This window comes from Oryzias latipes, chromosome 1, assembly GCF_053564925.1.
Source record: "Oryzias latipes strain Hd-rR chromosome 1, Olatipes_Hd-rR_3.1".
In the NCBI taxonomy this organism is placed as follows: domain Eukaryota; kingdom Metazoa; phylum Chordata; class Actinopteri; order Beloniformes; family Adrianichthyidae; genus Oryzias; species Oryzias latipes.
The window spans coordinates 34,185,217-34,212,364 of record NC_136237.1 but is presented as its reverse complement, the minus strand read 5'-3'; the positions used below and the strand labels follow the sequence as shown (position 1 = coordinate 34,212,364).

General features: G+C 40.4%; 1 protein-coding gene across 3 annotated transcripts; it reads left to right on the top strand.

The window, feature by feature from the left end:
• The first annotated feature begins 4,509 nt into the window (after positions 1–4,509).
• Positions 4,510–26,807, top strand: LOC111946255 (uncharacterized). Of its 3 annotated transcripts, none has more exons than XM_011473869.3 (4): positions 4,510–4,649; positions 4,931–5,251; positions 8,304–8,440; positions 10,891–12,581. In XM_011473869.3, the coding sequence occupies exons 1-4, from the start codon at positions 4,598–4,600 to the stop codon at positions 11,032–11,034; spliced, it is 654 nt and encodes a 217-aa protein (XP_011472171.1). In that variant the 5' UTR covers positions 4,510–4,597; the 3' UTR covers positions 11,035–12,581. The 3 variants fall into 3 exon arrangements, with proteins under 3 accessions (XP_011472171.1, XP_078810089.1, XP_011472178.1); XM_078953963.1 differs by lacking the exons at positions 4,931–5,251; positions 8,304–8,440; positions 10,891–12,581 and adding exons at positions 22,824–23,144; positions 25,599–25,732; positions 26,520–26,807 and having other exon boundaries at positions 4,513–4,649; XM_011473876.4 differs by lacking the exons at positions 4,510–4,649; positions 4,931–5,251; positions 8,304–8,440; positions 10,891–12,581 and adding exons at positions 22,452–22,610; positions 22,824–23,144; positions 25,599–25,732; positions 26,520–26,807.
• The last annotated feature ends 341 nt before the right edge of the window (positions 26,808–27,148 follow it).

The following is a 27,148-nucleotide window of genomic DNA, read 5'->3' as shown; positions in this document are numbered from 1 at the left end:
CTGTAATCAACACAGTAAATAAAAACCTCTCAGAACCCAGTAAGGTGATACTAAAAGGCAGTCTGGTGTTGGGGATAAATGTATTTAGAAGGTTGTTGAACTAGATTTGTGGAGGAACTGGCATTGGATTGCAATGAAAATGCAATTCTTAAGTCTATGAGGAAGTGAAAACCTAATAATAAATACTTTTCCTATTAAATGTATTTACTTATTTTATGCTTATCAATGTTTAAAATTTAAAGACAAAAAAGTTTTGTCTTTTACTTTTGTTGTTACAAAAGCACCTAAACATTGGATGTTTGGAGGTCATGTGGACTTACAAAAAAAAAAAAGCGCTGTTGTTATTGTCATTATTGTAAAAAATTACTATTTCCCAAAAAAAGGAAAAAACACAAAAAGGAAACAAAACTTTGTGATCACAAGCATGAGATTAAGTTAGGATTTGGAAACAACCAGTGGAGGGCAGCAAAACAGCATTTTCTGCTGTAACCATATAGACAAAAACGAAACATGACATATCTTTTTGTTGCCATAATTACTTGCATTTACTTCTGTTTCTTAACTTCACTTTTCAAAACACAGTTCATTAAACTCAGACTTTTTGTACAATTTAACTGCTTCCTTAAAGAAAAAGCAACTTTGCGCCTCTATCAATAAATCAACAACATTTAAAAAGGCTTGAAATGTAATTTGAATGATAATTAACGGGTTAAAGTTAGTTTGTTGCATGTGTCCCTTTAGATTCTAAAGTTTAGAAGAACTGACTTATGTTAGGGGTCAGAAACACAACTACAAGCTTCTGCTTTCAGTTTTATTTATTTACACTAAATTCTTCATTCATCTTTTAATTCTTTGATAAACGATTGATTGATTGATTGATTGATTGATTGACTGATTGATTGATCGATTGATGTGCGATGTAGATTGATGAAATAAACTAATACTTTCTTAATTCAAGTAATAAATGTAAAATTTGATTCAACTAAAGCTAAATTGAAGAAATATGTGAAAGTGACAATGAGAAGAAGTGGAGCTGCCGTTGCTTTCTTTATTCTGGTCAGAAATGTGTGTGGATGAAAGATTAAGGATATTAATGAAAAATTAAAAGGCTTGCTCTGGCTTCTTCAGAACTGCAGCTGTTAGCCCTGATACAGTTTTCTAGTTAAGTTTTGGTTTGTGCCCTCCTCCTCTGTTTTCGGTGCAGGCTGGTGTGGGTTCTCCTGGATGGCTCCACCCACTCACCTGTGGTTTTCGGTGAAGTAGCACACAGCTGCCTGCTTTGATCTATGCAAGCTGTGGTTTGATGTTTCTGTTTAAGTCTTCAGCTGTTCAGAGAGTACCCTGCCGTGGCTAGGATAGGCTCCAGCAACCATGTGACCCAGAAAGGATCAATTTGGTTTAGAGCAGGGGTCGGGAACCTATGGCTCGCGAGCCATATATGGCTCTTTTGATGGTCACATGTGGCTCGCAGACAAATCTTTAATTATACTTTTTTTTCTTTCTTTAGACCAGTCCTTCTCGGGCGCGATGCGATGCCAGAGGCGCGCAGTAGTAGCGGTGCTTAGACAGAAAAATCTGCGCCAGCATGATCAGTTTACTATTATCTATAATTTCACAGAGTTTGTACCACCTGGAAACCTGTGAATTGACGTGCCTAAAACTGCGCGCTCCCGTCTCTGAGAAAGAGCGCGCAGATGCGGGGACGGGATGTGTGAGGAAGAAAGCAGAGGGTGGGAGTGAGGGGTTGTGGAGACAGTCAGCAGGTGAATCGCGCAGGGATTGTAAAAACGTAAAACCCGCTGCCCGTCACTCACTGCAGCGTGTGAGTGTGTGTTTGTCTCCGTATCTGCATGTGAGCAGTCTTTGTCACATCTACAGAACATTCAGACCTACGATCACGTTTAAAGTCTCAACACCTGCATGAAGCAGAAACTCACCACGTATAATCAACCAGACTAGACCATCAGCAAAACCACCATGAGAAATACTCATCATTTATTAGCAACAGCATAACGATGTTATTAAAAAGAATCCACAGACTTATTGTACTTTAAAAATGTTGAAATTATATCAAATGCACACATTCATTTGAATATTTAGTTTTAAACATATTGTCGCGGACTGAGTTGGACTGGCTGGCTGTTGGGTCGCGTTAAAAGTTCTGGAGTTCATTAAACGCATCAAGCAGAGATCTGATTGGCTCTCAGTTCTGTTGCTCAGCCTGTTGTTAGGGGGTTTGGACCAATGGGGTTCAGCAAAGGCCGAATAAGGGAAATGGGAGGGCTGGAGCGCGAGCAGGTGAATATAAAGTTGGGAGAAGCGCTCTCGTCTCGGCGGGAGAGATTTAGGAGTTGCTGAATTAATTGTTCGGCGTTTGTTGTGGTCTACAGTAACCAGAATAAAGAACCTTAAAAGAGGTTAAGTCTCCGTGCCTCAGTGTGGGAAAGGGACACTACATTATTGTACGGCTCTTTCGAAATTACAATTAGAAATATGTGGCGTTTATGGCTCTCTCGGCCAAAAAGGATTCCGACCCCTGGTTTAGAGCAGTGTTTTTCAACCAGTGCGCCGCGGCACACTAGTGTGCCGTAGGAGATGGTCAAGTGTGCCGTGGAAAATTGCCCTCATTAATTGATCTAAAAACATTTCCCATCTCCAGGAAATCAGCTCTTTGTTCATCCAAACAGGTCCTGATAAAACACTGAGTAGTTAGGAATATGAAAGATCATGAAATACTTTTTTTCTTTGTGTTTATTTGATTCTATTAAAGACATTTTTATAAAAATGACGGTAACGCGATTTAGCTGCAGCTATAACTGTTATCTGAAAAGTCCCGCAGCTTCTTGAAGGCTTAATCACATATCATCTGTCTGACCAATCAGAAGTGTTTAAAGTATTCACTTCCTTGTTCCAATTTAGCTCATAACTCACTCAGTTCCAACAAAAATACCAGCTAAAGCTCGTCTTTAGCGGTGTAGCTTTCCACAGAATTCGGTATCAGACCGTGGAACAAGTGAACAAAACCATGAAGCTCAGAGACGCGAGTCTTTCTGCCGTTTTCTGGCAGTTTTAACACTACATCTCCCATGATGCGTTGGCTTAAAGGGACGGGACAGCGCCTCAGCGTACAATGAGTCGTCCTTGTAACACGTCTTGAAACCACAACAAACATACAGTTTGTATGTAACTTAAGTTTTATTACATCTTTTAGAAAAAACGTCTGCAACTTTCTGCTTTTTCTGCCACAATTATCACAAAAATGCACGTCAGATTGCCGGGGGGGGGGGGGGGGGGGGGGGGGGGGGGGGGGGCTGTAGATCAAAACAGACTATGAGTTTCTGCTTTTTTTTTTTGGGGGGGGGATGCTGGTGTGCCGCGGGATTTTTGTCAAGGTTAAAGTGTGCCGTGGCTCAAAAAAGGTTGAAAAACACTGGTTTAGAGGATGGATGGATGGATGTTGAATTCTCAGTGTCAGAGAGATCTGGTCTATTCAAGCAACAATTTTTTTCCCTTGTTGAGTGGTGCATTTCTTTATCAATGTATTGATTGTTTGTTTGTTAATTATTTAAACTCAATCATCCTGCTATACTGTAGCAAGTTCAAGATGCATTTTGTAAAGGACACTCTCTGGAAACATATGTAACAGTTATGATGCGTTTATTGCAAGTACTGGTAAAAATGAATATCATGTAAAAGACCAAAACAAACTTGACAAGATTCCATTCAATAAAATGAGATTTTGTTGACTATGGAGAGCAAAACATTTCACCGAAGCCCCCCGCTTGAACAAGACTAAAAGTGTTTAGCACCATCACTGTTTATAAAATATGGTAACATTTGGTATTCACTTATTAGAATGTAGCTACAGTGGTCTAGTCTGGTTTGCTTTGCTTGATAACCTGTTGCAAACGGTAATTAGAAAAAAATATTAAATAGTGAGCCAAGTTCATCAGAGATCCAATTCATTCCCCCACTTTTCCAACATTTCTTCTGCAACCTTACTGAGTTCTTCACTGGATGCAATTTAAAAAAAAAAGTTTGTAGAATCTGATTGTTACCTTCTTCTGATTCTTTCAGTGTTTGGTGCATGAAGGATTTAAGTATTGCACAATGAGGAGGTCCGGTCTTGTTCCCTTTTTAATATTAAGAAGGATCACGACAGGAGATTTCTTGACCTGTATTGTTGATTTTTTTTTATCACCTTTTGAGCTTATCTGCTACAATGTTTTTCTTTATTTCTTTTTTTTAATTGTGTGTTTTTTTAACATTTCTTGCAGATGCTGTTTATACAGAATTTGTTGAAATTAACTAATTTTTATTATACCAGCAGTCTTTATTTTTGCTGTTAAGGGGACTTCTGAGTATCATCAGGCTCACTCAACAAAAGAAAAGAAAAAAGCAAGTTTACAATTTTTTTCAAGCTTTTTGAGATTTTTCTTTGCGATATATTATGAACAAATGTCTTCATGCTAATTTTCACTCTCTCCTGTAGAAGACACATCGTCTGTTCATAAACAGGAAGTGTGCAGTGTCTTGATTCAGCTTATTTGTATTTGCTACAGGAAACAACTGCAGCATTCACATCTGATTGTTCAAGATGGCAGCGCTGTTCTTTTCGTTGTTGCTGTTCGTTGTTATTGCCTGGTCAGGTAAGACCTCTTCTTTATATGTTTATTACCTCAAAGGATAGCTAAAAAATGCAAATGACTTATTTTTTTTATTTTGATTTGAGTTTTTTTTCCTTAAATTTTATTTCTGTAGCTGTTTTGTCTTTCAGGAATCTAAAATAATGATTCTTATTCTGACACTTAACATCTTTGTTCTTCCAATTATGTGTAAAAAATTTGAGGAGCTGAATAGAACAGTTATTTTTTCTTTCTTTCTTCATATTTTCACATTTCTGATGACAATTTTCCTCTTTTTATTGCAGAGGGCAAAAACATTTATTCTCGATACGAAGGTGAAAATGTCACTCTGACATGTTCATCAAGTACAAATACTGGCTACATTGGATTATATCTGTATCATTCTTTAAATGAGACAAAAGAGGTTTTGTTCTTTAACAGTCAGTCTCCAGAACCTTCTGTTCGAGCTAACTACAAAGGCAAAATTGTCTGGAATGGATCTTTCACAACCCTCAACATCACATTGACAAACCTGACTGCCAACAGTGAGGGTATCTACACCTGCGAGTACAAATCACATTCACACGAACCTCGGACGTCCCAAATCTACGGACTTCATATCAAAGGTTTGTTTCCCTTTCTTTTTCAACAGTTCAAGAATAGTTGCATCCAAACCCTTGTTAGGATAAGTGCCTATTAATTACATGTGTATGAATGTGTTTATTTAAGCACAGTTGCAGCTAACGCAATCTAGCTCTGCAATTGCCAGTTGTAGGAGAACATTTATTTTGGAAAACTGGGAACTTTGTTCTGCTTTTTAATATTGTCTTATGGTTGAATGAACCCAAAGCACAATTTTTTTAAACGTTTTAGTCAAACTGTTCAAACACACCTGATCCAGCTCATTGAAAAGGTCCGTAGATACTGATGCTCTATCAGAAATGTTGAAGCAAAGAAAAAGCACAACATACATGCAGGATCATTGTGATCCTTGAGAAATTCTGTCTTTTGCACCACGGAAGACGGAAGATGCACCACGGCCGCCCTACCGCCGTGGTGCAGCGGTAGGGCGGCCGACCCATGATCGTAAGATTGCAGGTTCGATTCCCGCCTTGCAAGCCCATGTGTCGAAGTGTCCTTGGGCAAGACACTGAACCCCACCTTGCCTCTGGTGGGAGGTTGGCGCCAGTGTTCAGCAGCGGAGCCGCCATCAGTGTGTGAATGTGTGTGTGTGACTGGGTGAATGGGACTGTGACTGTAAGCGCTTTGGGCCTTCGTAAGAAAGTAGAAAGCGCTATATAAGTATACGCCATTTACCATTTACCATTTTACTCTTTAGTTTTATTCTAGGATGTTGAGATGTGAGCACTGAATACATGGCATCTTCAGGTCTGAGCACCCAAAAGTGCAAGCAAAATGACATTCCTGTCTCGTGCTACCAATTTTAATTTGTTTGCTTTCGAAAATAATATTGTTACAATGCTAACGTGACAAGTAAAAGGAGAAAACGCCGAGAGAACAATTTTTTAAAATTGCAGATAAAAGAAAATCACAAAGCAGCTTTTTACGGAGCCCCGAAAGCAACATAAAGGTTAATTGAAAAAAATCATTTGTAGTGGTTTCTTATGCGCACGAGAAAAAAATCTATGTAAAAAAAAGGCTTATGTCCATCATTTACCCTTTCAAATTAACATAAAACAAAATAATGTCATGTGTAAAAGTTTGGGCACCCTGCAGAATTTAAAACAAGCATCGCCCCTTTTGGAAAAACCTCAGCATGGCAGTGTTTGATTGTTCACAATTAACAATTGCAAAGACGAGGTGATTTCAATCTGTAAGATTTAACCCTTTTGCTATCCTTGGCACTTCAACATTGGGAGTTGGGTCATCTAGACCCACTAGAAATCTTTCCACCTTTATCCACCTTTGTCATGGTAGGGAGAACAGGTCAATGTGAGGCTGGGGTCGTTTTAAATAGCACAAGGATTGTAATAATCTGATCTCATGTAATCCATGGAAACCAGTGAAGATCACAAATCTTTGAAGAAAAAAGGTTCAGCGCACTGTCTAGTGGGTCTAGATGACCCAACTCCCAATGTTAAAGTGCCTAGGATAACACAAGGGATAAACAAGCCTGGTGCATTTTGGAAACAAGTTCTGTTAACTGACAAGTTTTCTTCAACTTTTTGGGCGGAATGAGCGAAGGCACGTTTGGAAAATAAAAGGCAGAGAGTTTAATGATAAGAATCACTGTCTGACTTTTAGGCAATCGATCATGCTTTGGGGTTGGGTTTCAGCCAGCAGAGGATGACTTCTACAAATGGATGGTGATCCTAAACACACCTCAAAATCCACACTGGTGCACACTAAGAGGCAGAAAATGAAGGTTTTGCTGTGGCCTTCCCAGTCATTTGACCTCAACATCATTGACCATAGACCTGAAGAAAGCAGTGTGTGACAGACATCCCAGAAGAGTGGTAAGACTTTTGTAAAGAAGACGATGAAGATCCCTCAAACATTAATTCAGAGACTTTTGGGTTGCTTCAAAAAGTGTTTACAAGCTGTGATACTTGCCAAGGGGGCAATACAAAGTAACTCTGCAGGGTGTCCAAACTTTAAGACACGGAAATATAATGTTTTGGGTTTTTTGAAAGGGTAAATTATGGAAATAAAGCCTTTTTTTTAACATGTTACAAGAATGTCTCATATGTAATCAGATGTTGTTTGAAGATTTTCCATCTTCCATTGGCTTCTTTAAACACAATAACTTTTTACCTGAGGTGCCCAAACTTTCAATCCCTGCTCTAGCTCTTCGTGCACTTGATAAACCAGTACTAATTTTCTTTTTAAATTTTGTTTTGTGTTGTTTTGAAAATGTAAATGAAGGAAATGAAGCCTAATGTTTTTTGACAAATAAAAATAATTTTTCGTCTATAATCTGATGCCGTTGAGAGATTTTTCAATGTTTTTTTGTGTATTTAGACTCAGGCAACCCTGAGTTTTTTTTTGCCAATGTGATGATAAAATACTACGGAGCCCGTGACCTGACATGTATAAAATAATAAATAGCAAGCAAAAGAGCTCCCTTGGCGGCCCGGAGCTCGTAGGAGCTATGTCCGGTATAGCGAAGCAGCAAACTTGGGCATTTTCATCTAGACAAAAGTAAATCGATCCTTCTTGTTTTTATTTTTCCCCTCTTGAACGAATGTGGGTCACAGAGACACGGAGTTAGTGGCAGAAAGCGGCTTTTGCAGCTGGCATGGAGTGCGTATGTGAATGAATCCAGACAAGGAGACCTAAATACCGATGCTTTTGTGCTTTTTAAAATAAATACATTTGATCTCTAAACATCATCCGTGTCTTCCATGCACACGCAGACAGAAATGTGAAGGTATCTGCTATAAATCCAAATATTGCTCACATCCGTGTTTGTGAATGACTTATGACGTGAATAATTATTTCGTTCGCACAAATTAATTAACGTGTCGGAACGATATTTTAATTTGTGGGAACGAGATAATAATTATTTTACCCATGTCAGGTCACGGGCTCAGTAAAATACAGACTAAAGACCAAAACGGAAGTAGAAGCCTCTCTACAATAAATGATTTGCTTTAAGTATTTTGATAAAGTCAGAAGATTTTATTTGCTGGACTAATGCTTGTCTTAATTCTACAGGCCTTACAGAGCAGAAATGCAACACGATAGAGTCGTCTAAAGATTGCCCCCCAGATTCACCCATCCTGATGACAGCTATTGTTCTCATTTGTATCTTCTTCATGGTGGTGATAGCGTTTATCCTGGCATTACCAAAGGTAAGTTTACATCTATTTCCACCATTTCAAACTGTTTGTATTGATGAAATTACTACTTTACTACATGCAGTCTTGTTTATGCAGTCATGCATAAGGCACTTGCTGCTAAATGTAACATTGGAGGATCTAAGTCCTTATTTAATAATATTAAATGTTAGTAACCAATCAAGTATACAATCATAAAAATTAAAAAAAAAAAGTGAGATTACTTGTTTTTCCCCAAATTGTTTATATTTTTATAGAGTTATTCATCGTTATCATTTGTAGATCTGATCACATGATAACCACAATAAAAGACAGAGAATATGTCTTCCATATGATGAGGAACTTGGCGCACCATCAGTATACCACTACTGTGCAGGCTAAACAACCACATAAAAATATAACATCCAATAAAAACAAAAAATCTAGTTCAAAAAATAAAAGTAAGAAAAAATGGATTCCCCTGTTTAATGGGTCATAAAACATTGTTTACCTGTCATGAATATCAGCAGCTAGAGTATCACAAAACAGATGCTAAAATGCAAACACAGCATCTCTAAAATAATAACAATAACAGAAAAACTGTCTTGATTGACAACATAACGGTAAAATGGCAACAGCAACAATCATTTAGTTGTTGGATTTTATTTATGATTTCCTGCAGGACAAATTTGTGCTTCAGGACCAAAAGGCAACTCAATATTATTGATGCAACGTGGGATGTTTTAGGCTTTTCCCTTAGTTATTATACAATATTAGTAGTTTAAAAGCCAGAATTTAGGGAATTGTGTTTATCTTATCGGCGTGAAAGCACTGTGTTTTTTTTCTTAAGGTAGCAAAAACTGACATTGTGACAACAAATAACGTTGTTAATGGAGTTTCTTTTTTTTAATAACTACAGTAGAGACACAAAATTATGAGACAACACACAACTGTGCGTTGGATGACAAACTCATTTTTGAGAACTTATTTGTAAAACATTTTCTATTCTTCTTGACTCAGGAGTGCTCACTTGAGACCAGAGCAAACATTTCAAGACATTTGTTGGGAGAAGTTTTAAACACTTTAAAATTCATACGATTTGCAGTTTGTTTCAAGCTTCTGCAATTTATTGCGATACAACCCCAAACTGAGAAAGGATGTAGGGAGCTTTAGATGATTAAAAGTTTTCCATTAGTTCAAATATTTCCATCTGAAGTCTTTCAGTTTTTCACAAATCAAGAGAAAATAATTGATCAATTTTGAAAAACATAAAAACTAATTAGCAGGTGGATAGATGAGACTGGGGATCTGCTTTTTTTGACGTTGGTAAGGAACAACAAGACTAAGGTTTTTCCAAACTCTGTTAAGATACACAACCTTTAAAACAGTTATTTACAGTACTTGTATCTACATATGTAGGATGGTTCCATCGCATAACGTTTTGTTAAAATGTTCATCCATACTTAATTCTTTGAATTGCAGACGACTTCCCAAGAGGTTTTTTCAATTCTGAAAAGCTTCAATTCTTTAACTTCAGTTAAAATGTTTGAGCATGCAAATGATTTCAGGTGTATTCCTACAGATACGCCACTAAAAATAGTATATTTGTGAAATTTGAGAGCAAGAACAAAGTTTTTTTGCATGGAAAACAAGTTAAACAACAGGAAGCTTTACCGACTCATAGAAGCTAGAGAACTTTGGTTGGCAGAGGAAGGAAACATGAGACCGCAAAGCAGACAGAACCAAACAAGAGTATGAAAACAGCGCAAGCTTGCATGGCAAAGTGAGAAATCGTTGTGAAGAATGTAACCACAAATTCCTGTACATATAGTGCATTGACAGGCAGTGTTGTGCTTTTTTCATTTAAACCAAACCTTCTTCAATATCAGAGATGTGTCAGTCTACAAATTTCCTCTGAACAAACATAACTTTCTAAAACTAAAGCTAAAATTACCAACATTCTGAGAATTTTTGTGTCCTGTAAACTCAATTAAAGTTTGTCACAATCTTAGCATTTATCAGAAACTTTTTTAGACGTTGGAATGTGTTGAGCACCCAAATTGTTTAAAAAAAAATCATCTCTCATAAATGTATAAAAAGATCATACAATTTTGAAAAACTTGCACACAGATTTTAAATGAGCCATTATGTTATTAAATATTTTTCTTTTTGCTTTAAGAAAAGCTGTTCATTACCTGCTAAAAACAGCTTTTTAAAATAATCATGTTACTCACGTTTAATATTATTATAATTCTATGGCTTTTTGCAGAAACTCTGATTTCAAAATCGATATTCTCCTGAGTAGCTTTGTTTTTATTTCATGTTGCTGTTTTTCAGAATGACTTATTTATTTCGTAATGAGCTTTTTCAGCAGAATGGGTCTTTCTAACAAACAAATTGGCTGATCCATGGAAATCGACTCTTATACTTTGATACCCGCTCTGTGGTATGAAAGCAATATTTACATCTTTTTTTCTTATCAACAGATAAAACAAAGAATGTACAGGGGAAAGACCACAGAACAGAATGCCACAAAAAGTCCTGGAACCTCCACTGAATATGTGTATGAAGACATGAGAAAGAACCCTATGTACTCCCGTGTTGGTCATCAGCCGTGCCCACAAGCCTGACAAACTAGAGCAGCATTACTGTAAAAACTTTTTCCAAACAGAATTTGACATAAGGTTCATGTTTTTTTATTGTCTATTCTTGTCAATTCACTCTCTTGGCATTCTCTTGATGAGCTTCAAGAGGTAGTCACCTAAAATGGTCTTCCAACAGTCTTGAAGTAGTTCCCAGAGATGCTTACCACTTGTTGGCCCTTTTGCCTTCAATCTGCGGTCCAGCTCACCCCAAACCAGCTTGATTGGGTTCAGGTCCAGTGACTGCTGAGGCCAGGTCCTCTGGCTCAGTGCCCCATCACTCTCCTTGGTAAAATAGCCCTTACACAGCCTGGAGGTGTGTTTGGGGTCATTGTCCTGTTGAAAAATAAATGATGGTCCAACTAAACGCAAACCGAATGGAATAGCATGCCGCTGCAAGATGCTGTGGTAGCCGTGCTGGCTCTGTATGCCTTCAATTTTGAATAAATCCTCAAAAGTGTCACCAGCAAAGCACCCCCACACCATCACAACTTCTCCTCCATGCTTCACGGTGGGAACCAGGCATGTAGAGTCCATCCGTTCACCTTTTCTGCATCGCACAAACACACGGTGGTTGGAACCAAAAATCTCAAATGTGGCCTCATCAGACCAAAGTACAGATTTCCACTGATCTAATGTCCATTCCTTGTGTTCTTTAGCCCAAACAAGTCTCCTCTGCTTGTTGCCTTTCTTTAGCAGTGGTTTCCCATTAGATATTCTACCATGAAGGCCTGACTCCCAGTCTCCTTTGAACAGTTGTTGTAGAGATGAGTCTGATGCTAGAACTCTGTGTGCCATTGACCTGCTCTCTAATCTGAGCTGCTGTTAACCTGTGATTTCTGAGGCTGGTGACTCGGATGAACTTATCCTCTGCAGCAGAGGTGACTCTTGGTCTTACTTTCCTGGGGCGGTCCGCATGTGATGCAGTTTCTTTGTAGCGGTTGATGGTTTTTGTGACTGCACTTGGGGACACTTTCAAAATTTTCCCAATTTTTAGGACTGACTGACCTTCATTTCTTAAAGTAATGATGGCTACTCGTTTTTCTGTACTTAGCTGCTTTTTTCTTGCCATAATACAAATTCTAACAGTCTATTCAGTAGGACTATCAGCTGTGTATCCACCTGACTTCTGCACAACACAACTGATGGTCCCAACCCCATTTATAAGGCAAGAAATCACACTTATTAAACCTGACAGGGCACACCTGTGAAGTGAAAAACATTTCATGTGATTGCCTCTTGAAGCTCATCAAGAGAATGCCAACAGTGTGCAAAGCAGGAATCAAATCAAAAGGTGGCTACAATGAAGAACCTACAATATGACATATTTTCAGTTGTTTCACACTTTTTTGTTATGTACATAATTCCACATGTGTTAATCCATAGTTTTGACACCTTCAGTGTGAACCTACAATCTTCATAGTCATAAAAATAAAGAAAACTCTTTAAATGAGAAGGTGTGTCCAAACATTTGGTCTGTACTGTATATTGTTAAATGTTACATGGATTAAAGGTCTGTGTTATCATTTTTGAAATGTCAAGTCCATTAGTACTATTTTTTTCATATTATGGTTGAAAACAAGAGGTGCTGTGAAAAAGAAAGAGCTTTATTTGGTGTTTGCAATTTTGTCTCTGCATGCAATGAGAAGCTGACCACCTCAACACCAAAGAGTAGACTGCTTTATTCTATTTTCAAATAAAAACCCAACATGGAGTCAGAGCAACTTCTCAACCAACTAAAGGAAAAAAAAGAGGAGATGATGGATGCATATGGTGAACCAGTACCACCGAGGAGTCATTTCAAGCAACAAGTGGAACTCGTGTTCTCAGGACCAGAAAAGAAAAACTGTTTTCTCTTAGATTTGAAGGCAGGACTTAGACAACGGTTAGGATTTAACATGATGATGCCAAGCTGTTGCAAATGAATTTTTAAGAGATTTCCTGCATGTTTGACACCAAAATCTAATCTCAGATTTGCATATCGAAGTTCAAGACTCAGGGAAGCTGTGTGAACATTTTATCACAGAACTCAGTCTGCATAAAAGGACTGTGGTTATGCAAACAGGAATAAAATGGTTAGAGTTCTTGCGATAAACTAACCTAAACTAAGCGATAAGATACAAAAAGCCCAAAGCAAACCTTAAATAAAGCCACTGATAAAACCTAAAAGATGTAGAAGGTTCACCATCTTCCATAAGTGTAAATTGTCATGGCCAGCGATACATAGAATAGCTTCTCAATTGAAGGCCCACAACATGCTACAAAAAGCCTTCAGAGTACACGGAGAGAACTGTTGTAAGAACATGGATAGTGCAGCACAAACAAGCTAGATTTAAAATTAGAGGTGTTAAATTATTAATCGCGATTAATTAATTACAGATTATTATGCACATTGTTTTTTTATTATGATGTCTCATTTTTAATCTATAGTCATTATTTATTATGTAGTTTAAGTGATAATGCCTGACGAGGTGTCCATTTTGTAAGGGTTAATGGCCTACGAAGTGTGCATTATGAACTTTTAACGTACGCCGTGGAAGCCTCAACCGTCTGACGCGACAAGTGATAATGCACACTTCGAAGGCCATTCACCCGCTTATAACATGGCCATTTACAAAAGAAATAAATATTTCTGTCATGATTTCAAGGCAGGGCGAACCCAGATGCTGGAACCCAGAAAGAGGTCCGGAACGTGGCAGGTAAGAAGGATTTATTATTTTCTTTGAGGCTGGCAAAGAGGGTTGGCGAGAGGTGATCCAGATGGATAGTCTGTGGCACGGCTGGAGGTGCGGACGCGGCGGTTCACTGATCCTTCCCGACAGCAGGCTGGAGAATGTGCTGACGTCACTCTTGGACAGGATTCCTGGGACAAGGAAACACGATTTAGCGCTAGAACTAGAAATTCAACAAGATGGGCTAGAGCTAGACGAGACCAGGCTAGTCACCAAAGAAGGGCAACGATCTGGCGCTGATTATTGGCGTTGGGTCTCCTTTTAAGCAGCAGAGGTTGATGAGTTGAGTGACGGCAGCTGGAGAATAATCAGGAGCAGAGTGGAGCCAAGCTGGAGGGGGAGGAGTCTGACAGAGGCACCATGACAGTACCCCCCCCTCAACGACCGCCTCCAGGCGGTCCCGGACGCAGATCCGGGTGGGCACGATAGAAGTCAGCGATCAGGGAAGGGTCCAGGATGAGGGAACGGGAGACCCAGGAGCGTTCCTCTGGACCGTAACCCTCCCAATCCACCAGGAACTGGTGGCCACGACCCCGGCGCCGGACGTCCAGAATGCGGCTGACCGTATAGGCAGGCGCACCATCAATGAGCCGGGCGGGTGGTGGGGATGCGGAAGGCGGGCAAAGCATGCTGTCCTGAACAGGCTTGAGCTGAGACACATGGAACGAAGGGTGAATCTTGAGAGCCGCAGGTAATCGTAGCCGGACACAGGAGGGACTGATAACCCTTTCGATGGTGTAGGGACCAATATAACGAGGAGCAAGCTTCCGAGAGGTGGCATGAATGGGTATGTTCCGCGAGGACAACCAAACCCTCTGACCTGGCTGGTAGGTAGGGCCCACCACCCTGCGACGATTGGCTGTACGGCAGTTGCTCTCCTTGGTGCGGAGGAGAGCAGCCCTGGTCAGATGCCAGATGTCTTGGCATCTCTTGAGGTGGTCCTGAACCGAGGGCACTGCCAAGTCCAGTTCATGAGAGGGAAACAGCGGTGGTGGGTACCCGAGGGCCGCCTCAAACGGAGACAAACCTGTGGCGGTGGAAGGGTGAGTATTATGCGCATATTCAGCCCAAACCAAGTACCTTGACCAGTCCGTAGAATTGCGGTCAACGAGGCAGCGAAGGGAGGCCTCGAGCTCCTGATTGACACGCTCAGCCTGCCCGTTAGATTGGGGATGGTATCCGGAAGTAAGGCTGATGGTGGCGCCCAAGGCTGTGCAGAAGGCCTTCCAGACTTGAGACACGAACTGGGGTCCGCGGTCTGAGACGATGTCCGATGGCAGCCCGTGATGGCGAAACACGTTGTGAACCAGAGCGTCAGCAGTTTCAGTGGCTGTAGGCAACTGAGGGAGGGGAATGAAATGCACGAACTTGGAGAAACGATCAATGACAGTCAAGATTACAGTGTTACCCTGAGAGACGGGAAGGCCAGTGACAAAGTCGACAGCTATGTGAGACCAAGGACGGCTGGGAGTGGACAGTGGATGGAGCAAACCGGATGGAGGACGGTTGGAAGTTTTGGAGCGGGCGCAGGTCGAACAGGCAGCCACGTACTCTTTGACGTCTTTGGCCATCGAAGGCCAGTAGAAGCGTCGACGGAGAAGATGTAGAGTTCTGGCTACACCACCATGACAGGCGATGCGAGACGCATGAGCCCAGGTAATAGCGTCGGACCTTAAAGATCGAGGCACATACAAGGTACCAGGAGGAGGATCAGGATGGTCAGTGTCCTCACCTTGAGCCTGAATGACTTTAGTCTCGATGTCCCAGGTGAGTGCCCCAATTATGCATGTGGAGGGGATGATGTTGGTAGCGGAGTCAGGATCGTCGGAGGAGCTGTATTGGCGGGAAAGGGCGTCTGGTTTTATGTTGCGACTGCCTGGTCTGTAGGTAATGGAAAAATTAAAACGGTCAAAAAACAAACACCAGCGGGCTTGACGAGAGTTCAATCTTTTAGCAGTACGGAGGTATGCAAGGTTCTTGTGATCCGTCCAGACTATAAATGGTTGTGCCGCTCCCTCCAGCCAGTGCCGCCACTCCTCCAGAGCAAGTTTGATGGCGAGTAATTCACGGTTTCCCACGTCGTAATTTCTTTCTGAGGGGGTGAGTTTCTTAGAATAAAAAGCACAGGGTTTGAGCTTCCCGGTTTTCTCCTCCCGCTGGGAAAGGACCGCCCCAACCCCAGTGTCCGAAGCGTCGACCTCTACAACAAACTGCCTGGTAGGATCAGGTTGTATTAGGATGGGAGCAGACACAAAAAGTTTCTTGAGGGTGTCAAAAGCATGCTGGGCCATGGTGTTCCATTGAAAAGATCTGGTGGTAGATGTGAGCTAGGTGAGTGGAGCGGCGATACTACTATAATTCCTAATGAAACGACGGTAAAAGTTTGCAAATCCGAGAAATTGCTGTAGTTTTCTGCGTGTGGTGGGGGGTTCCCACTGGGAAACTGCTTTGATCTTAGCTGGATCTGGACGGATACCGCCTGCCTCGAAAATATACCCTAAAAAAGGGATGACAGATGAGTGGAACTGGCATTTCTCGGCCTTGACGAATAGCTGATTCTCTAAGAGCCTTTGCAAAACCTGACGAACATGAGCTGGGTGTTGACTGGGGTCTTTGGAGTAGATGAGAATGTCATCGAGATAGACAAACACGAAACGGTTGATAAAGTCGCGGAGAACGTCATTGACAAGACGCTGAAAAACTGCGGGGGCGTTAGTAAGGCCGAAGGGCATGACAAGATATTCAAAATGACCCAGGGGAGTACTAAACGCGGTTTTCCATTCGTCCCCCTCCTTAATCCGGACCAGATGATAAGCGTTACGTAAATCGAGTTTGGAAAAGATGCGGGCCTCCTGGATGGAGTCGAAAACGGAACTAATGAGAGGGAGAGAGTACTTGTCTTTGATGGTTATTTGATTAAGTTCGCGATAGTCGATACAGGGCCTGAGAGATTTGTCTTTTTTCTGTACGAAAAAAAACCCGGCACCGACGGGGGAAGATGAGGGGCGAATGTGACCGGAGGTGAGGGCCTCCTGTATGTAACTCTCCATGGCGGCCTTTTCGGGCCCGGAAAGATTAAATAGTCGACCCTTAGGAAGGGGGGCGCCTTCCAGTAAGTTGATGGTACAGTCATACGGCCTGTGGGGGGGGAGCGAACTGGCTTTGGATTTGCTAAAGACAGTGCGTAAATCGTGGTAACATTCAGGGACGTTAGAAAGATCAATCTGCTCAGGAGTAATCACCGGGGTGACATCCACTGAAGGAATGGCAGAGAGCATACAGTTAGCGAGGCAGAATTTGCTCCAATCAGTAAGCCGGTGATTACTCCAATCAAACTGAGGATTATGATGTTGTAACCACGAAAACCCCAATACGACTGGGTTCTGAGGGGAGTGGGTAACAAAAAACCGGGTGGACTCACGATGGTTGCCGGAGGTGACGAGAAGAACGGGTTTGGTGCGGTGAGTGATGATAGACAGATGCTGACCACCCAAACCAGCGGTTTTGACCGGGACTTGAAGTTCTTCTGTGGGCAGAGACAGCCGAGAAACAAGGCTTTGGTCTATGAGACTCTGTTCAGCTCCAGAGTCAATGAGGGCCTGGGACTCAACAATCTTGGATGCATGACATAACTTGACAGGAACATAGAGGAAGTGCTTGGAAACAGGGGATCTATCACCCGCCCGCGGCCTGTCGTCTAGCGGGGGGCTGCAAAGTTTAAACGTACTGCACACTGATTGACAAGATGTCCAGTTTTACCGCAATAGAAGCACGCACCTTCAGCTCGACGTCTCTGCCGCTCCTCGGAAGAGAGCTTGGAGTGCCCGATCTGCATGGGTTCCTCAGGAGAACTGCTGGAATGTTCAGACGTGTGAGCAGGTGAAGAGTGCGGCGCATTACCTTGGGCTGAACGCACGGGACTTTTGCGGGGATGTGTAGTCCGTTCATGACGTCTCTCTTTTAGGCGGGTGTCTGAGCGCAGGGCAGCGGTGACGAGATCCTCAAACGAGTGGGTCTCCGGTTGCGTACATAGATGGTCCTTAATGTCATCATTCAGGGATTGATAGAACACTCCTCGTAACGCGGGATCGGTCCATCCTGCCTCCACTGCCAGGATTCTGAAATCTATGACATGGTCGCTGACTGACCGGTTACGTTGTTTCATGGTTAGCAGCTTACGTGTGGCCTCTTCCTGCTTTTTAGGATGATCAAACACCAGCTGAAACTCCCGTATGAAATGTTCAAAAGAGAGATGAGAAGTTGGGTTGACTGCTAAGAACGCCTGAGCCCACTGTAAGGCCTTGTTGCGAAGAGAATTAACAACCAAGGTTATTTTGCTAAGGTCGGACTGATAATAACTAGGAGCTTGTTGGAATAACAAACGACACTGGAGTAGGAAGCCACCATATGCCTCAACGTCGCCGAAGAATGGCTCAGGTTGCAACCGGAAGTTTTCCGGGCTTGGAGAGGAAACGGAAGTGACGGCGTTACTAGGAGCCGGAAGCGTAGCCGTAGCAGCGGGGCTAGCTACCCGACCAGATAAATCCATTAAAGTCTGTGTTAAACTATCCAGGCGCTGAAATAGTTCCTGCTGGGCGGACGCAACTTGTGAGAGTGCGTCGGCTTGACGCCCTAACGCGATACCTTGTTGACTGACCGCGTAGCGGAGTCCCTCCGGGTCAGCTGGGTCCGGGGTATGGCCAGATCGTTCTGTCATGATTTCAAGGCAGGGCGAACCCAGATGCTGGAACCCAGAAAGAGGTCCGGAACGTGGCAGGTAAGAAGGATTTATTATTTTCTTTGAGGCTGGCAAAGAGGGTTGGCGAGAGGTGATCCAGATGGATAGTCTGTGGCACGGCTGGAGGTGCGGACGCGGCGGTTCACTGATCCTTCCCGACAGCAGGCTGGAGAATGTGCTGACGTCACTCTTGGACAGGATTCCTGGGACAAGGAAACACGATTTAGCGCTAGAACTAGAAATTCAACAAGATGGGCTAGAGCTAGACGAGACCAGGCTAGTCACCAAAGAAGGGCAACGATCTGGCGCTGATTATTGGCGTTGGGTCTCCTTTTAAGCAGCAGAGGTTGATGAGTTGAGTGACGGCAGCTGGAGAATAATCAGGAGCAGAGTGGAGCCAAGCTGGAGGGGGAGGAGTCTGACAGAGGCACCATGACAATTAATCAGTTTTTAGTCCTTAATTCTTGTTTTTTTTTTCAATTTGGATCGCTTTTCTCACAAAAAGCAGACTATGTGTTACGTGGCGCGGCGCCTTGTAAGGTTACCGTGACAAGGCACCGCACAACCGCTGCAGTAAAGATTCGGCGATATAAAGCGATATATATGGTGATGGTCTCGATTGGTTAAACAAAGCATCAGTTCAGAGAGAAAGTGCACCTCTTACTGGTTGTTTTTGTCCAGATGATGAAGCTAATGTTTGTTTTAGAGAAGCCAGCACAGTGATATAGAACATTTATGCTATCTGACCGGAACTACTTTTATATCACTGTGGTATATCACTTTTAATCCACACCCAGCAACCAATCATAATAGAGTATGCACTCGGACCATGGTATAATAAAGGATAATAAGCTATGGTATGCATTATCAAAAAATGACGCACGCCGTGGAAGGCTGAACCATCCGACACGAAGCAGAGAATTGTTGCTTCCGCGAAGTGCGTTTGACGCGTTATCATAACAGCTACTCTACCTGCACCAACTTTGCCCTGACGCTCTTTTAAACATCCCAAGCTAAACAAAGCATCAGTTCACCTCTTAACACTTGTTTTTGTCCAGATGATGAAGCAAATGTTTTTCAAAGAAATAAAGTCTAGATAATTCAGTTCCTCCGGTGTCACCTCCTCATGACTCATCTTCTCCTTCTCCTCTTCTCTTCTTCTCCTCTGCTGTATCCCAGTCTTCAAAGTGATTAAAATTCACCAAACTATAAAATCACTCGTCTTTTAGAGTGTCTTGTTGTTGTAAGAAACTAAGTAAATCATGTCAACATATGTTTTATGAATTAATGTAGAAGTTTCTGGTTAATATTGTAACGCCCAGCTGGTACGTCACTTGCAGCAGAAAATACAGGAGCCAAGCTGTCAATCAGTTGAACTGTCAATCAACTGGCTGTGCTGGAGAACTGTCTGTGTCCCATATACTGCACGGCCCCGAACAGTCTCAGAGAAGAGGAGGTAGAAAGAGAACCTGAGAGCCAAGTCTCCATTCCGGCATAGCAAGCCCACTTATTTTGAACACACACCATACTGAACATTTCACAGGGGTCATCAACCTCTCCCCCTCCCACACTCATGCTGCAACAACAAGAAACAAACATAACAGGAAGAATAAACTAAGGTGGAACAAAAAGACTACAATATAAAAAGAAATGTTGGCAAAAAGAAACGCTCATGCTGAGCCCTATTTGGATCAGGGGTCCGCATCCCACAATCCCCTGCTGGTAGCAGACCCAAAATGCACGTGACCGCCACTACAATATTTTTTGGATTGCTCAGAAACTGTTCCGACTGCTTTTTGATGTGTTCAATTAGAGAACTCTGGATCTGATGTTTTCTTTTCTTTTTTTCTTGATTGTTCGAGACTGACAATAATGCCCCTGGTGGTGTAAAAGTAAGAGCTGGAAGTCTTACAATAAAAAAATTAATAAACCATTTTTTAACTGTATTTTAATCATTTTTTGATCCACAATGCCAACAATTTAACCCTTTTGCTATCCTAGGCACTTTAACATTAGGAGTTGGGTCATCTAGACCCACTAGACAGTGCGCTGAACCTTTTTTCTTCAATGGTTCAATGGAACCTCACTGTTGTCCATCGATTACATGAAATCTTTCCACCTTTATCCACCTTTGTCATGGTAGGGAGAACACGTCAAAGTAAGGGTGGGGTCATTTAAGATAGCACAAAGGTAAAATAAGAAAGAAAATCCTCAAAATGCAACTTTTCACAGCAATTAGGTGACATTAAAAATAGGTCTTTGTGGTTTAAGTAATTACAGGTCATAAATAATGAAATGCACAAAAAATGTTTCACATGACAGCACTGCTTAATATTCAAAAAACCTTAACTCTTTTGCTTTTTTAAAGCTTCATATTCCAACCAGAGTAGGGTAAAAAGAAACAAACACTGGACATTCACCTGATGAAACATTTAAATCGGAGCTTTTTGTGAGCTAAGCATAGTTTCCAACGATCCAAGAATTTGATTTAGACACGACACCATGCAGCACACAAGCAATGTATGTGCAACATAACACTGGAAACATTACACATACAGACAGTTTAGCAATGGAGACCACCAGCTTTGAACATCTTCCTCCTCCTCTTGACATCAGGTGAAAATCCTTATTTAGACTAAGATGTGCCTCTTGCCACTTCACTTGTCTGAACACACCCCTGCGATATAGTAGTATGCCACTCATTGTAGCCCAATAGGGTTTGAGTCGTTTTAACAACAATTCATGTCATAATTTGTGTTTTACAATACGATCATAGTCGGTATTGATTCATTATAAATTATACGATTCATTGACCTAAAATCAATCCAAGACATATTTGGCAAAAATTCAACTTCAGCTTCAGACAAATTGATCTGGTAGAATCGTGAGAAGACAAATCGATTTATAGAGTACCGGTTAGTTGATTAATCGCTATGCCCCTATCATGTGGAGCCACAAATCAACTTGCAGACTTTCGCTTGTCTTGTGACCATGAGCTGCTTCGATCAGGTTGCTGATTATGTTTTGGGTTATACACCAACAGATGCAAGTTACCAACTTATCCGTTTACCCACCAGATGATTGTTTTTGGATTTCTTTGTTCAGTCAGGAGGTTTTTCCATTCCTCTCATCACTCCCACCTTCCTTTCTGCTTTAGAAATTTCTCCAACAAAGACCTTCAACTCACCAGTGCCTCGCACTGGACAACTAGAGCTAGACCAGGGATGGGCTAACGTTTTTACCCATGGGTCACAAAGGGTTCAACAATTTGACAAAAGGCTGGACCAGGGGAGTGTGGAGTGTTTTTTTACAGTCCACTTTATAAGAGAAAGAAATAACACGGAATCTGGATGAAAACATTGAATGCATTGATTGCTCTTCGTGCACAAACGTGTTGTTGTGCTGTTCACACTGCAACTTTGTATCTTCTCGTGCAAAGATCTGCAGCCAAAACGTGTACACTCACAATGACTGTGTTTGTCTCAAAGCCAAAAGTGAAAGTAAAGTAAAGCTTCCTCCAATGGATAGAACATTTACAGTTGGATCTAAAAATAAATTGGCTCATTATTTTGAGAGAATTTTGAAATATTAGAAAGGATCACGAAAGGAGATTTTTTGACCTGTATTGTTGATTTCTTTTTATCACTTGTTAAGCTTATTTACCGCAATGTTTTTCTTTATTTCGTTTTTTTGGGGGGGGGTTTCTTAACATTTCTTGCTGTTGCTGTTGATTCAGAATTTGTTGAACTAAAGTAATTTTTAGTATACCAGCAGTTTTTATATTTGCTGTTATGGTGACTTCTGAGTATCATCAGGCTTACCTACCCAAACAAAATAATGGTGAGTTTATTATTTTCTTTCAAGCTTTTAGAGATTTTTCTTTGCACTATATTATGAACAAATGTCTTCATGCTAATTTTCTATCTCATGTAGAAGACAGATCATCCTTTCACATCAAAACAGGAAGTGTGCAGTGTCTTGATTTAGCCTATTTGAATGTTCTAGAGGAAACAACTGCAGCATTCACATCTGACTGTTCAAGATGGCAGCGCTGTTCTTTTCATTATTGCTGTTCTGTCTTGTTGCTTGGTCAGGTAAGACCTTTTTTTATATACTTTTTTCCTCAAGGGACAGCTTAATAACGCAAGTTACTCTTTTTTCCATTTTGATTTGAGTTTTTTTCTTTAGTTTTACTTCTGCAGCTGTTGTAGCTTTCTAGAACAGCGGCAAAATTGAATGGAAGAGTTGTTTTTTTCTTTCTTCATGTTTTCACATTTCTGATGACAATTTTCCTCTCTTTATTGCAGAGGGCAAAAACATTTATTCTCGAAACGAAGGTGAAAATGTCACTCTGACGTGTTCATCAAGTACAAATACTGGCTACATTGGATTATATCTGTATCATTCTTTAAATGAGACAAAAGAGGTTTTGTTCCTTAACAGTCAGTCTCCAGAACCTTCTGTTCGAGCTAACTACAAAGGCAAAGTTGTCTGGAATGGATCTTTCACAACCCTCAACATCACATTGACAAACCTGACTGCCAACAGTGAGGGTATCTACACCTGCGAGTACAAATCACATTCACACGAACCTCGGATGTCCCAAATCTACGGACTTCATATCAAAGGTTTGTTTCCCTTTCTTTTTCAACAGTTCAAGAATAGTTGCATCCAAACCCTTGTTAGGATAAGTGCCTATTAATTACATGTGTATGAATGTGTTTATTTAAGCACAGTTGCAGCTAACGCAATCTAGCTCTGCAATTGCCAGTTGTAGGAGAACATTTATTTTGGAAAACTGGGAACTTTGTTCTGCTTTTTAATATTGTCTTATGGTTGAATGAACCCAAACCACAGTTTTTTTAATTTTTTCTTTCCATGGCTTTTGCACGTCAAACTGTTCAAACACACCTGATCCAGCTCATCATGAAGGTCCGTAGAGACTGATGCAGTAAATCAGGAATCTTGAAGCAAGAAAAAAACACAGAAAATGCAGCATTGTGATCCATGAGATATTCTGTCTTTTTTAACTCCTTAGTTTTATTCTAGGATGTTGCATTTCTAACAAAGATCTTACAAGACCCTCTGACTCAAGATGTGAGCACTGAATACATGGCAGCTTCAGGCCTAAGCATCCAAGAAGTACAAGCAAAATAAAAATCCTGTCTCATGCTAACATTTTAGATTTGATTGTTTGATTTTTGAAACTACACTCGTTAAAGTAAAAGGAGAAAATGCTGAGAGAAACATTTTTACAATTGTAGAAAAAGGAAAATCACGAAGCAGCTTTTTACAGAGCCCTGAAAGCGACATAAAGGTTTAAAAAAAATTAGTACTGGTTCGTAGAGACGGATTTTTTATTTGATTGTTTGCTTTATGAAAATTAAATCATTAGGACCCTAACGCGACAAGTAAAAGCAGAAAATGCTGAGGGAAAAATTTTGACAATTGTAGAAAAAGGAAAATCACAAAACAGATTTTTAAGGAGCCTGAAAGCAAAAAAAGGTTAAAAAAAACAACAAAAAAACACACACATTAATACTGGTTTCTCATGCGCATGAGAAACAATCTGTTGTGCACGTGAAACTACAGTGAGAATCGAAAGTTTGGGCTCCCCAGGTGAAATGTTATATTATTGTGCATAAAGAAACCAAGGAAAAATGTAAAAAATCTTCAAAAGGCCACAGATTACAGAGGAGACATTCTTGTAATATGTAAAAAGAAAAAGGCTTTCTTTCCATCATTTGCCCTTTCAAAATAACAGAAAACAAAATAGTGTTGTGTGCAAAGGTTTGGGCACCCTGCAGTATTTAAAACAGACATCGCCCCATTTGGAAAAGCTGAAACATAACAAATCATCAAAATAATCTGAGTCATCTGAGCTTTAAATCAGCCAACAATCTGCATCAAGGGTTTTTCCAAGCAATTGTTTAGAACACTGAAACAGAGCAGTGTGTGACAAAATGGTAATATGGTGTATACTTCTTTAGTGCTTTTTTACCTTGTTTCGAAGGCTCAAAGCGCTTTACAGTCACCGTCCCATTCACACACACACACACGCACACACACACACGCACACACACACGCTGGTAGCAGCTCTGCTGTCGGACACTGGCGCCAACTTTCTACCAGTGGCAAGGTGGGATTCAGTGTCTTGCCCAAGGACACTTCGACACATGGGCGAGCAAGGTGGGAATCGAACCTGTAGTCTTACGATCATGGGTCGACCGCCCTACCCTGCACCACAGCCGCCCCTGGCCGCTGCACCAAGTCTTCCAGAGGAACTGGAAGACTTTTGTAAAGAAGACTGGATGAAGATCCCTCAAACATGAATTTAGAAACTCTTGGGTTGCTTCAAAAAGCGTTTACAAACTGTGATACTTGCCAAGGGGGCAATACAAGGTACTATCTCCGCAGAGGTTCCCCAAACTTTAACACACGAAAATATTTTGCTTCTGTTTATTATGAAAGGGTAAATGATGGAAATAAAGCCAAATGTTGTTGTTTTTTTTACATTTTACAAGAATGAATCTCATCTCATTTGTAATCTGATGCCGTCTGCAGATTTTCCATCTTTCCTTGGCTTCTTTATACACAACAACATTTTACCTGGGGGGCCCAAACTTACAATGAACAACACATTTTTTTTCTTCAAGGTCCCATGTTGCATTCCGAAGATTTCTCTCTGCCAAGTTCCAATGTTTGTTTAGATGACTTCCTGTTAGCCTCTTTGTAACGGGAATCCAAAAAACTTTCTTAGAGCCAATAGAAGAATGGTTTTGATTTGAAAACAGACGAACAAGGGGGACATTTTACTAAGTGTAATTTTACATTAAAATAATATTTGTTTGTCTATTCAGACTCAGGTAACCCCAAGCTTTTGTTGTTTGCCAATTGGATTATAAAATACAGGAAAAAGACAAAATCCGAAGAAGTTTAATGCACAAAATGAACTACATTAGCATTCTAGCATGAAGTACTGGAACTGCAGAAGCATCCCTACATTTGATGATGTTCTTGAAGACATTTGATAAAGTCAGAAGATTGTATTTGCTGGTCTAACGCTTGTCTTAATTCTACAGGCCTAACAGAACAGAGATGCAACATGATAGAGTCGACTAAAGCTTGCCCCTCAGATTCACGCATCCTGATGAAAGCTATCATTCTCATTTGCATTTTCTTCATGGTGATAGTGTTCATCCTCGTGTTTCCAAAGGTAAGTTTACATTTTTTTCCCATCAACAAATCTCAGTTTGGAGTAGAGTTTACAGTTAAAATCTGTAGAAATGATCTGCTGCGTATTTTCTCAGGCTTATCTGCACCCACACACATCCTAGAATCGTCACTGCAACCGTTCTGTTGTCAAACTGCTGCTATCTATTTAAACCATCTGTTTACTTGTTACCTGAAACTCTAATGTTACATTTTGAAACTTTTTTCTACTTTAGTTTTTGCATGTCTTCTTGCAGTCATGCACAAGGGAGTTGCTGCTAAATGTTGTGGTACCAGTACAATGACAATAAAGCCTTGGTTAAAAATATGCAAGAAAATTATGATTGTGGAAACATGAAAAAAATGTTAATCTTCCACAAAAATTTTGAAATTGGCAGATATAATACCTTTAAAAAAAATAATTTCTTTCTCATTTTTTTTAATATTAGTTTTTAATTCTTTTAAATATTGGCATCCCTTCGTATATATAAACTATAAAATATACACATTTAAATAAAATTGAATGATTACTTATTTTTTCCCGAAATTGTTTATATTTTTTATAGAGTTGTTCATCCATTCATTTTTTATAAATCTGTCTACTTTTTTCTCCTGCAAATTTTTAAAGACAACAAACAAAACTTTCTAAACTAAAGCAAAAACGACCAACCTTCTGAACATTTTTGTCTCCTGTAAACTCAGTTGAAGTATGTCACAATCTTAGCATGTATCAAAAATTTGTTTAGACCTCAGATTGCAATATTAACATTTTTTTCCTTTCTTATCAACAGATAAAACAAAGAATGAACAGGGAAAACACCACAGAACAGAATGCAACAAAAGGTCCCAGACCCTTCACTGAATTTGTGTATGAAGACATGAGAAAGAACTCTGTTTACTCCCGTGTAGGTCATCCGCAGTACCCACAAGCCTGACAAACTAGAGCAGCATTACTGTAAAAACTTTAAAAAATATCCAAAAGGAATTTGACATAAGGTTCATGTTTTTTTATTATCTATTCTTGTCAGTTATTTTACATTTTATTACTCTTTATGATCCACTTTGTGAGTTAGTTGGAAGCCTAACTTGTTAGGAAATTTGATTGAGGAAATGAAAAAAAACAAAGGGGAGGATGTAAATGAATAAACTTTCATGCAGCAACATTTTCTTACAATACTGACCACTAATTAATGAAATGTTTGCTATTGGTTTCTTGAAGCACTTGGAAAAAAACAGATTACGGGATCCTATTTTTAAAAAATCAATCTTCAAAAAGTGAGCAGTATGACTGATTAAAAGTTCTTTATGTGCAAAAGTTAACATTTTCTGTTAATAATAAATGTGTTTTGTAAAAAATATTTTAAAATGTTTCATGGATTAAAGGTGTGTTATAATTTTAAAACAGTAATTCCATTATAAC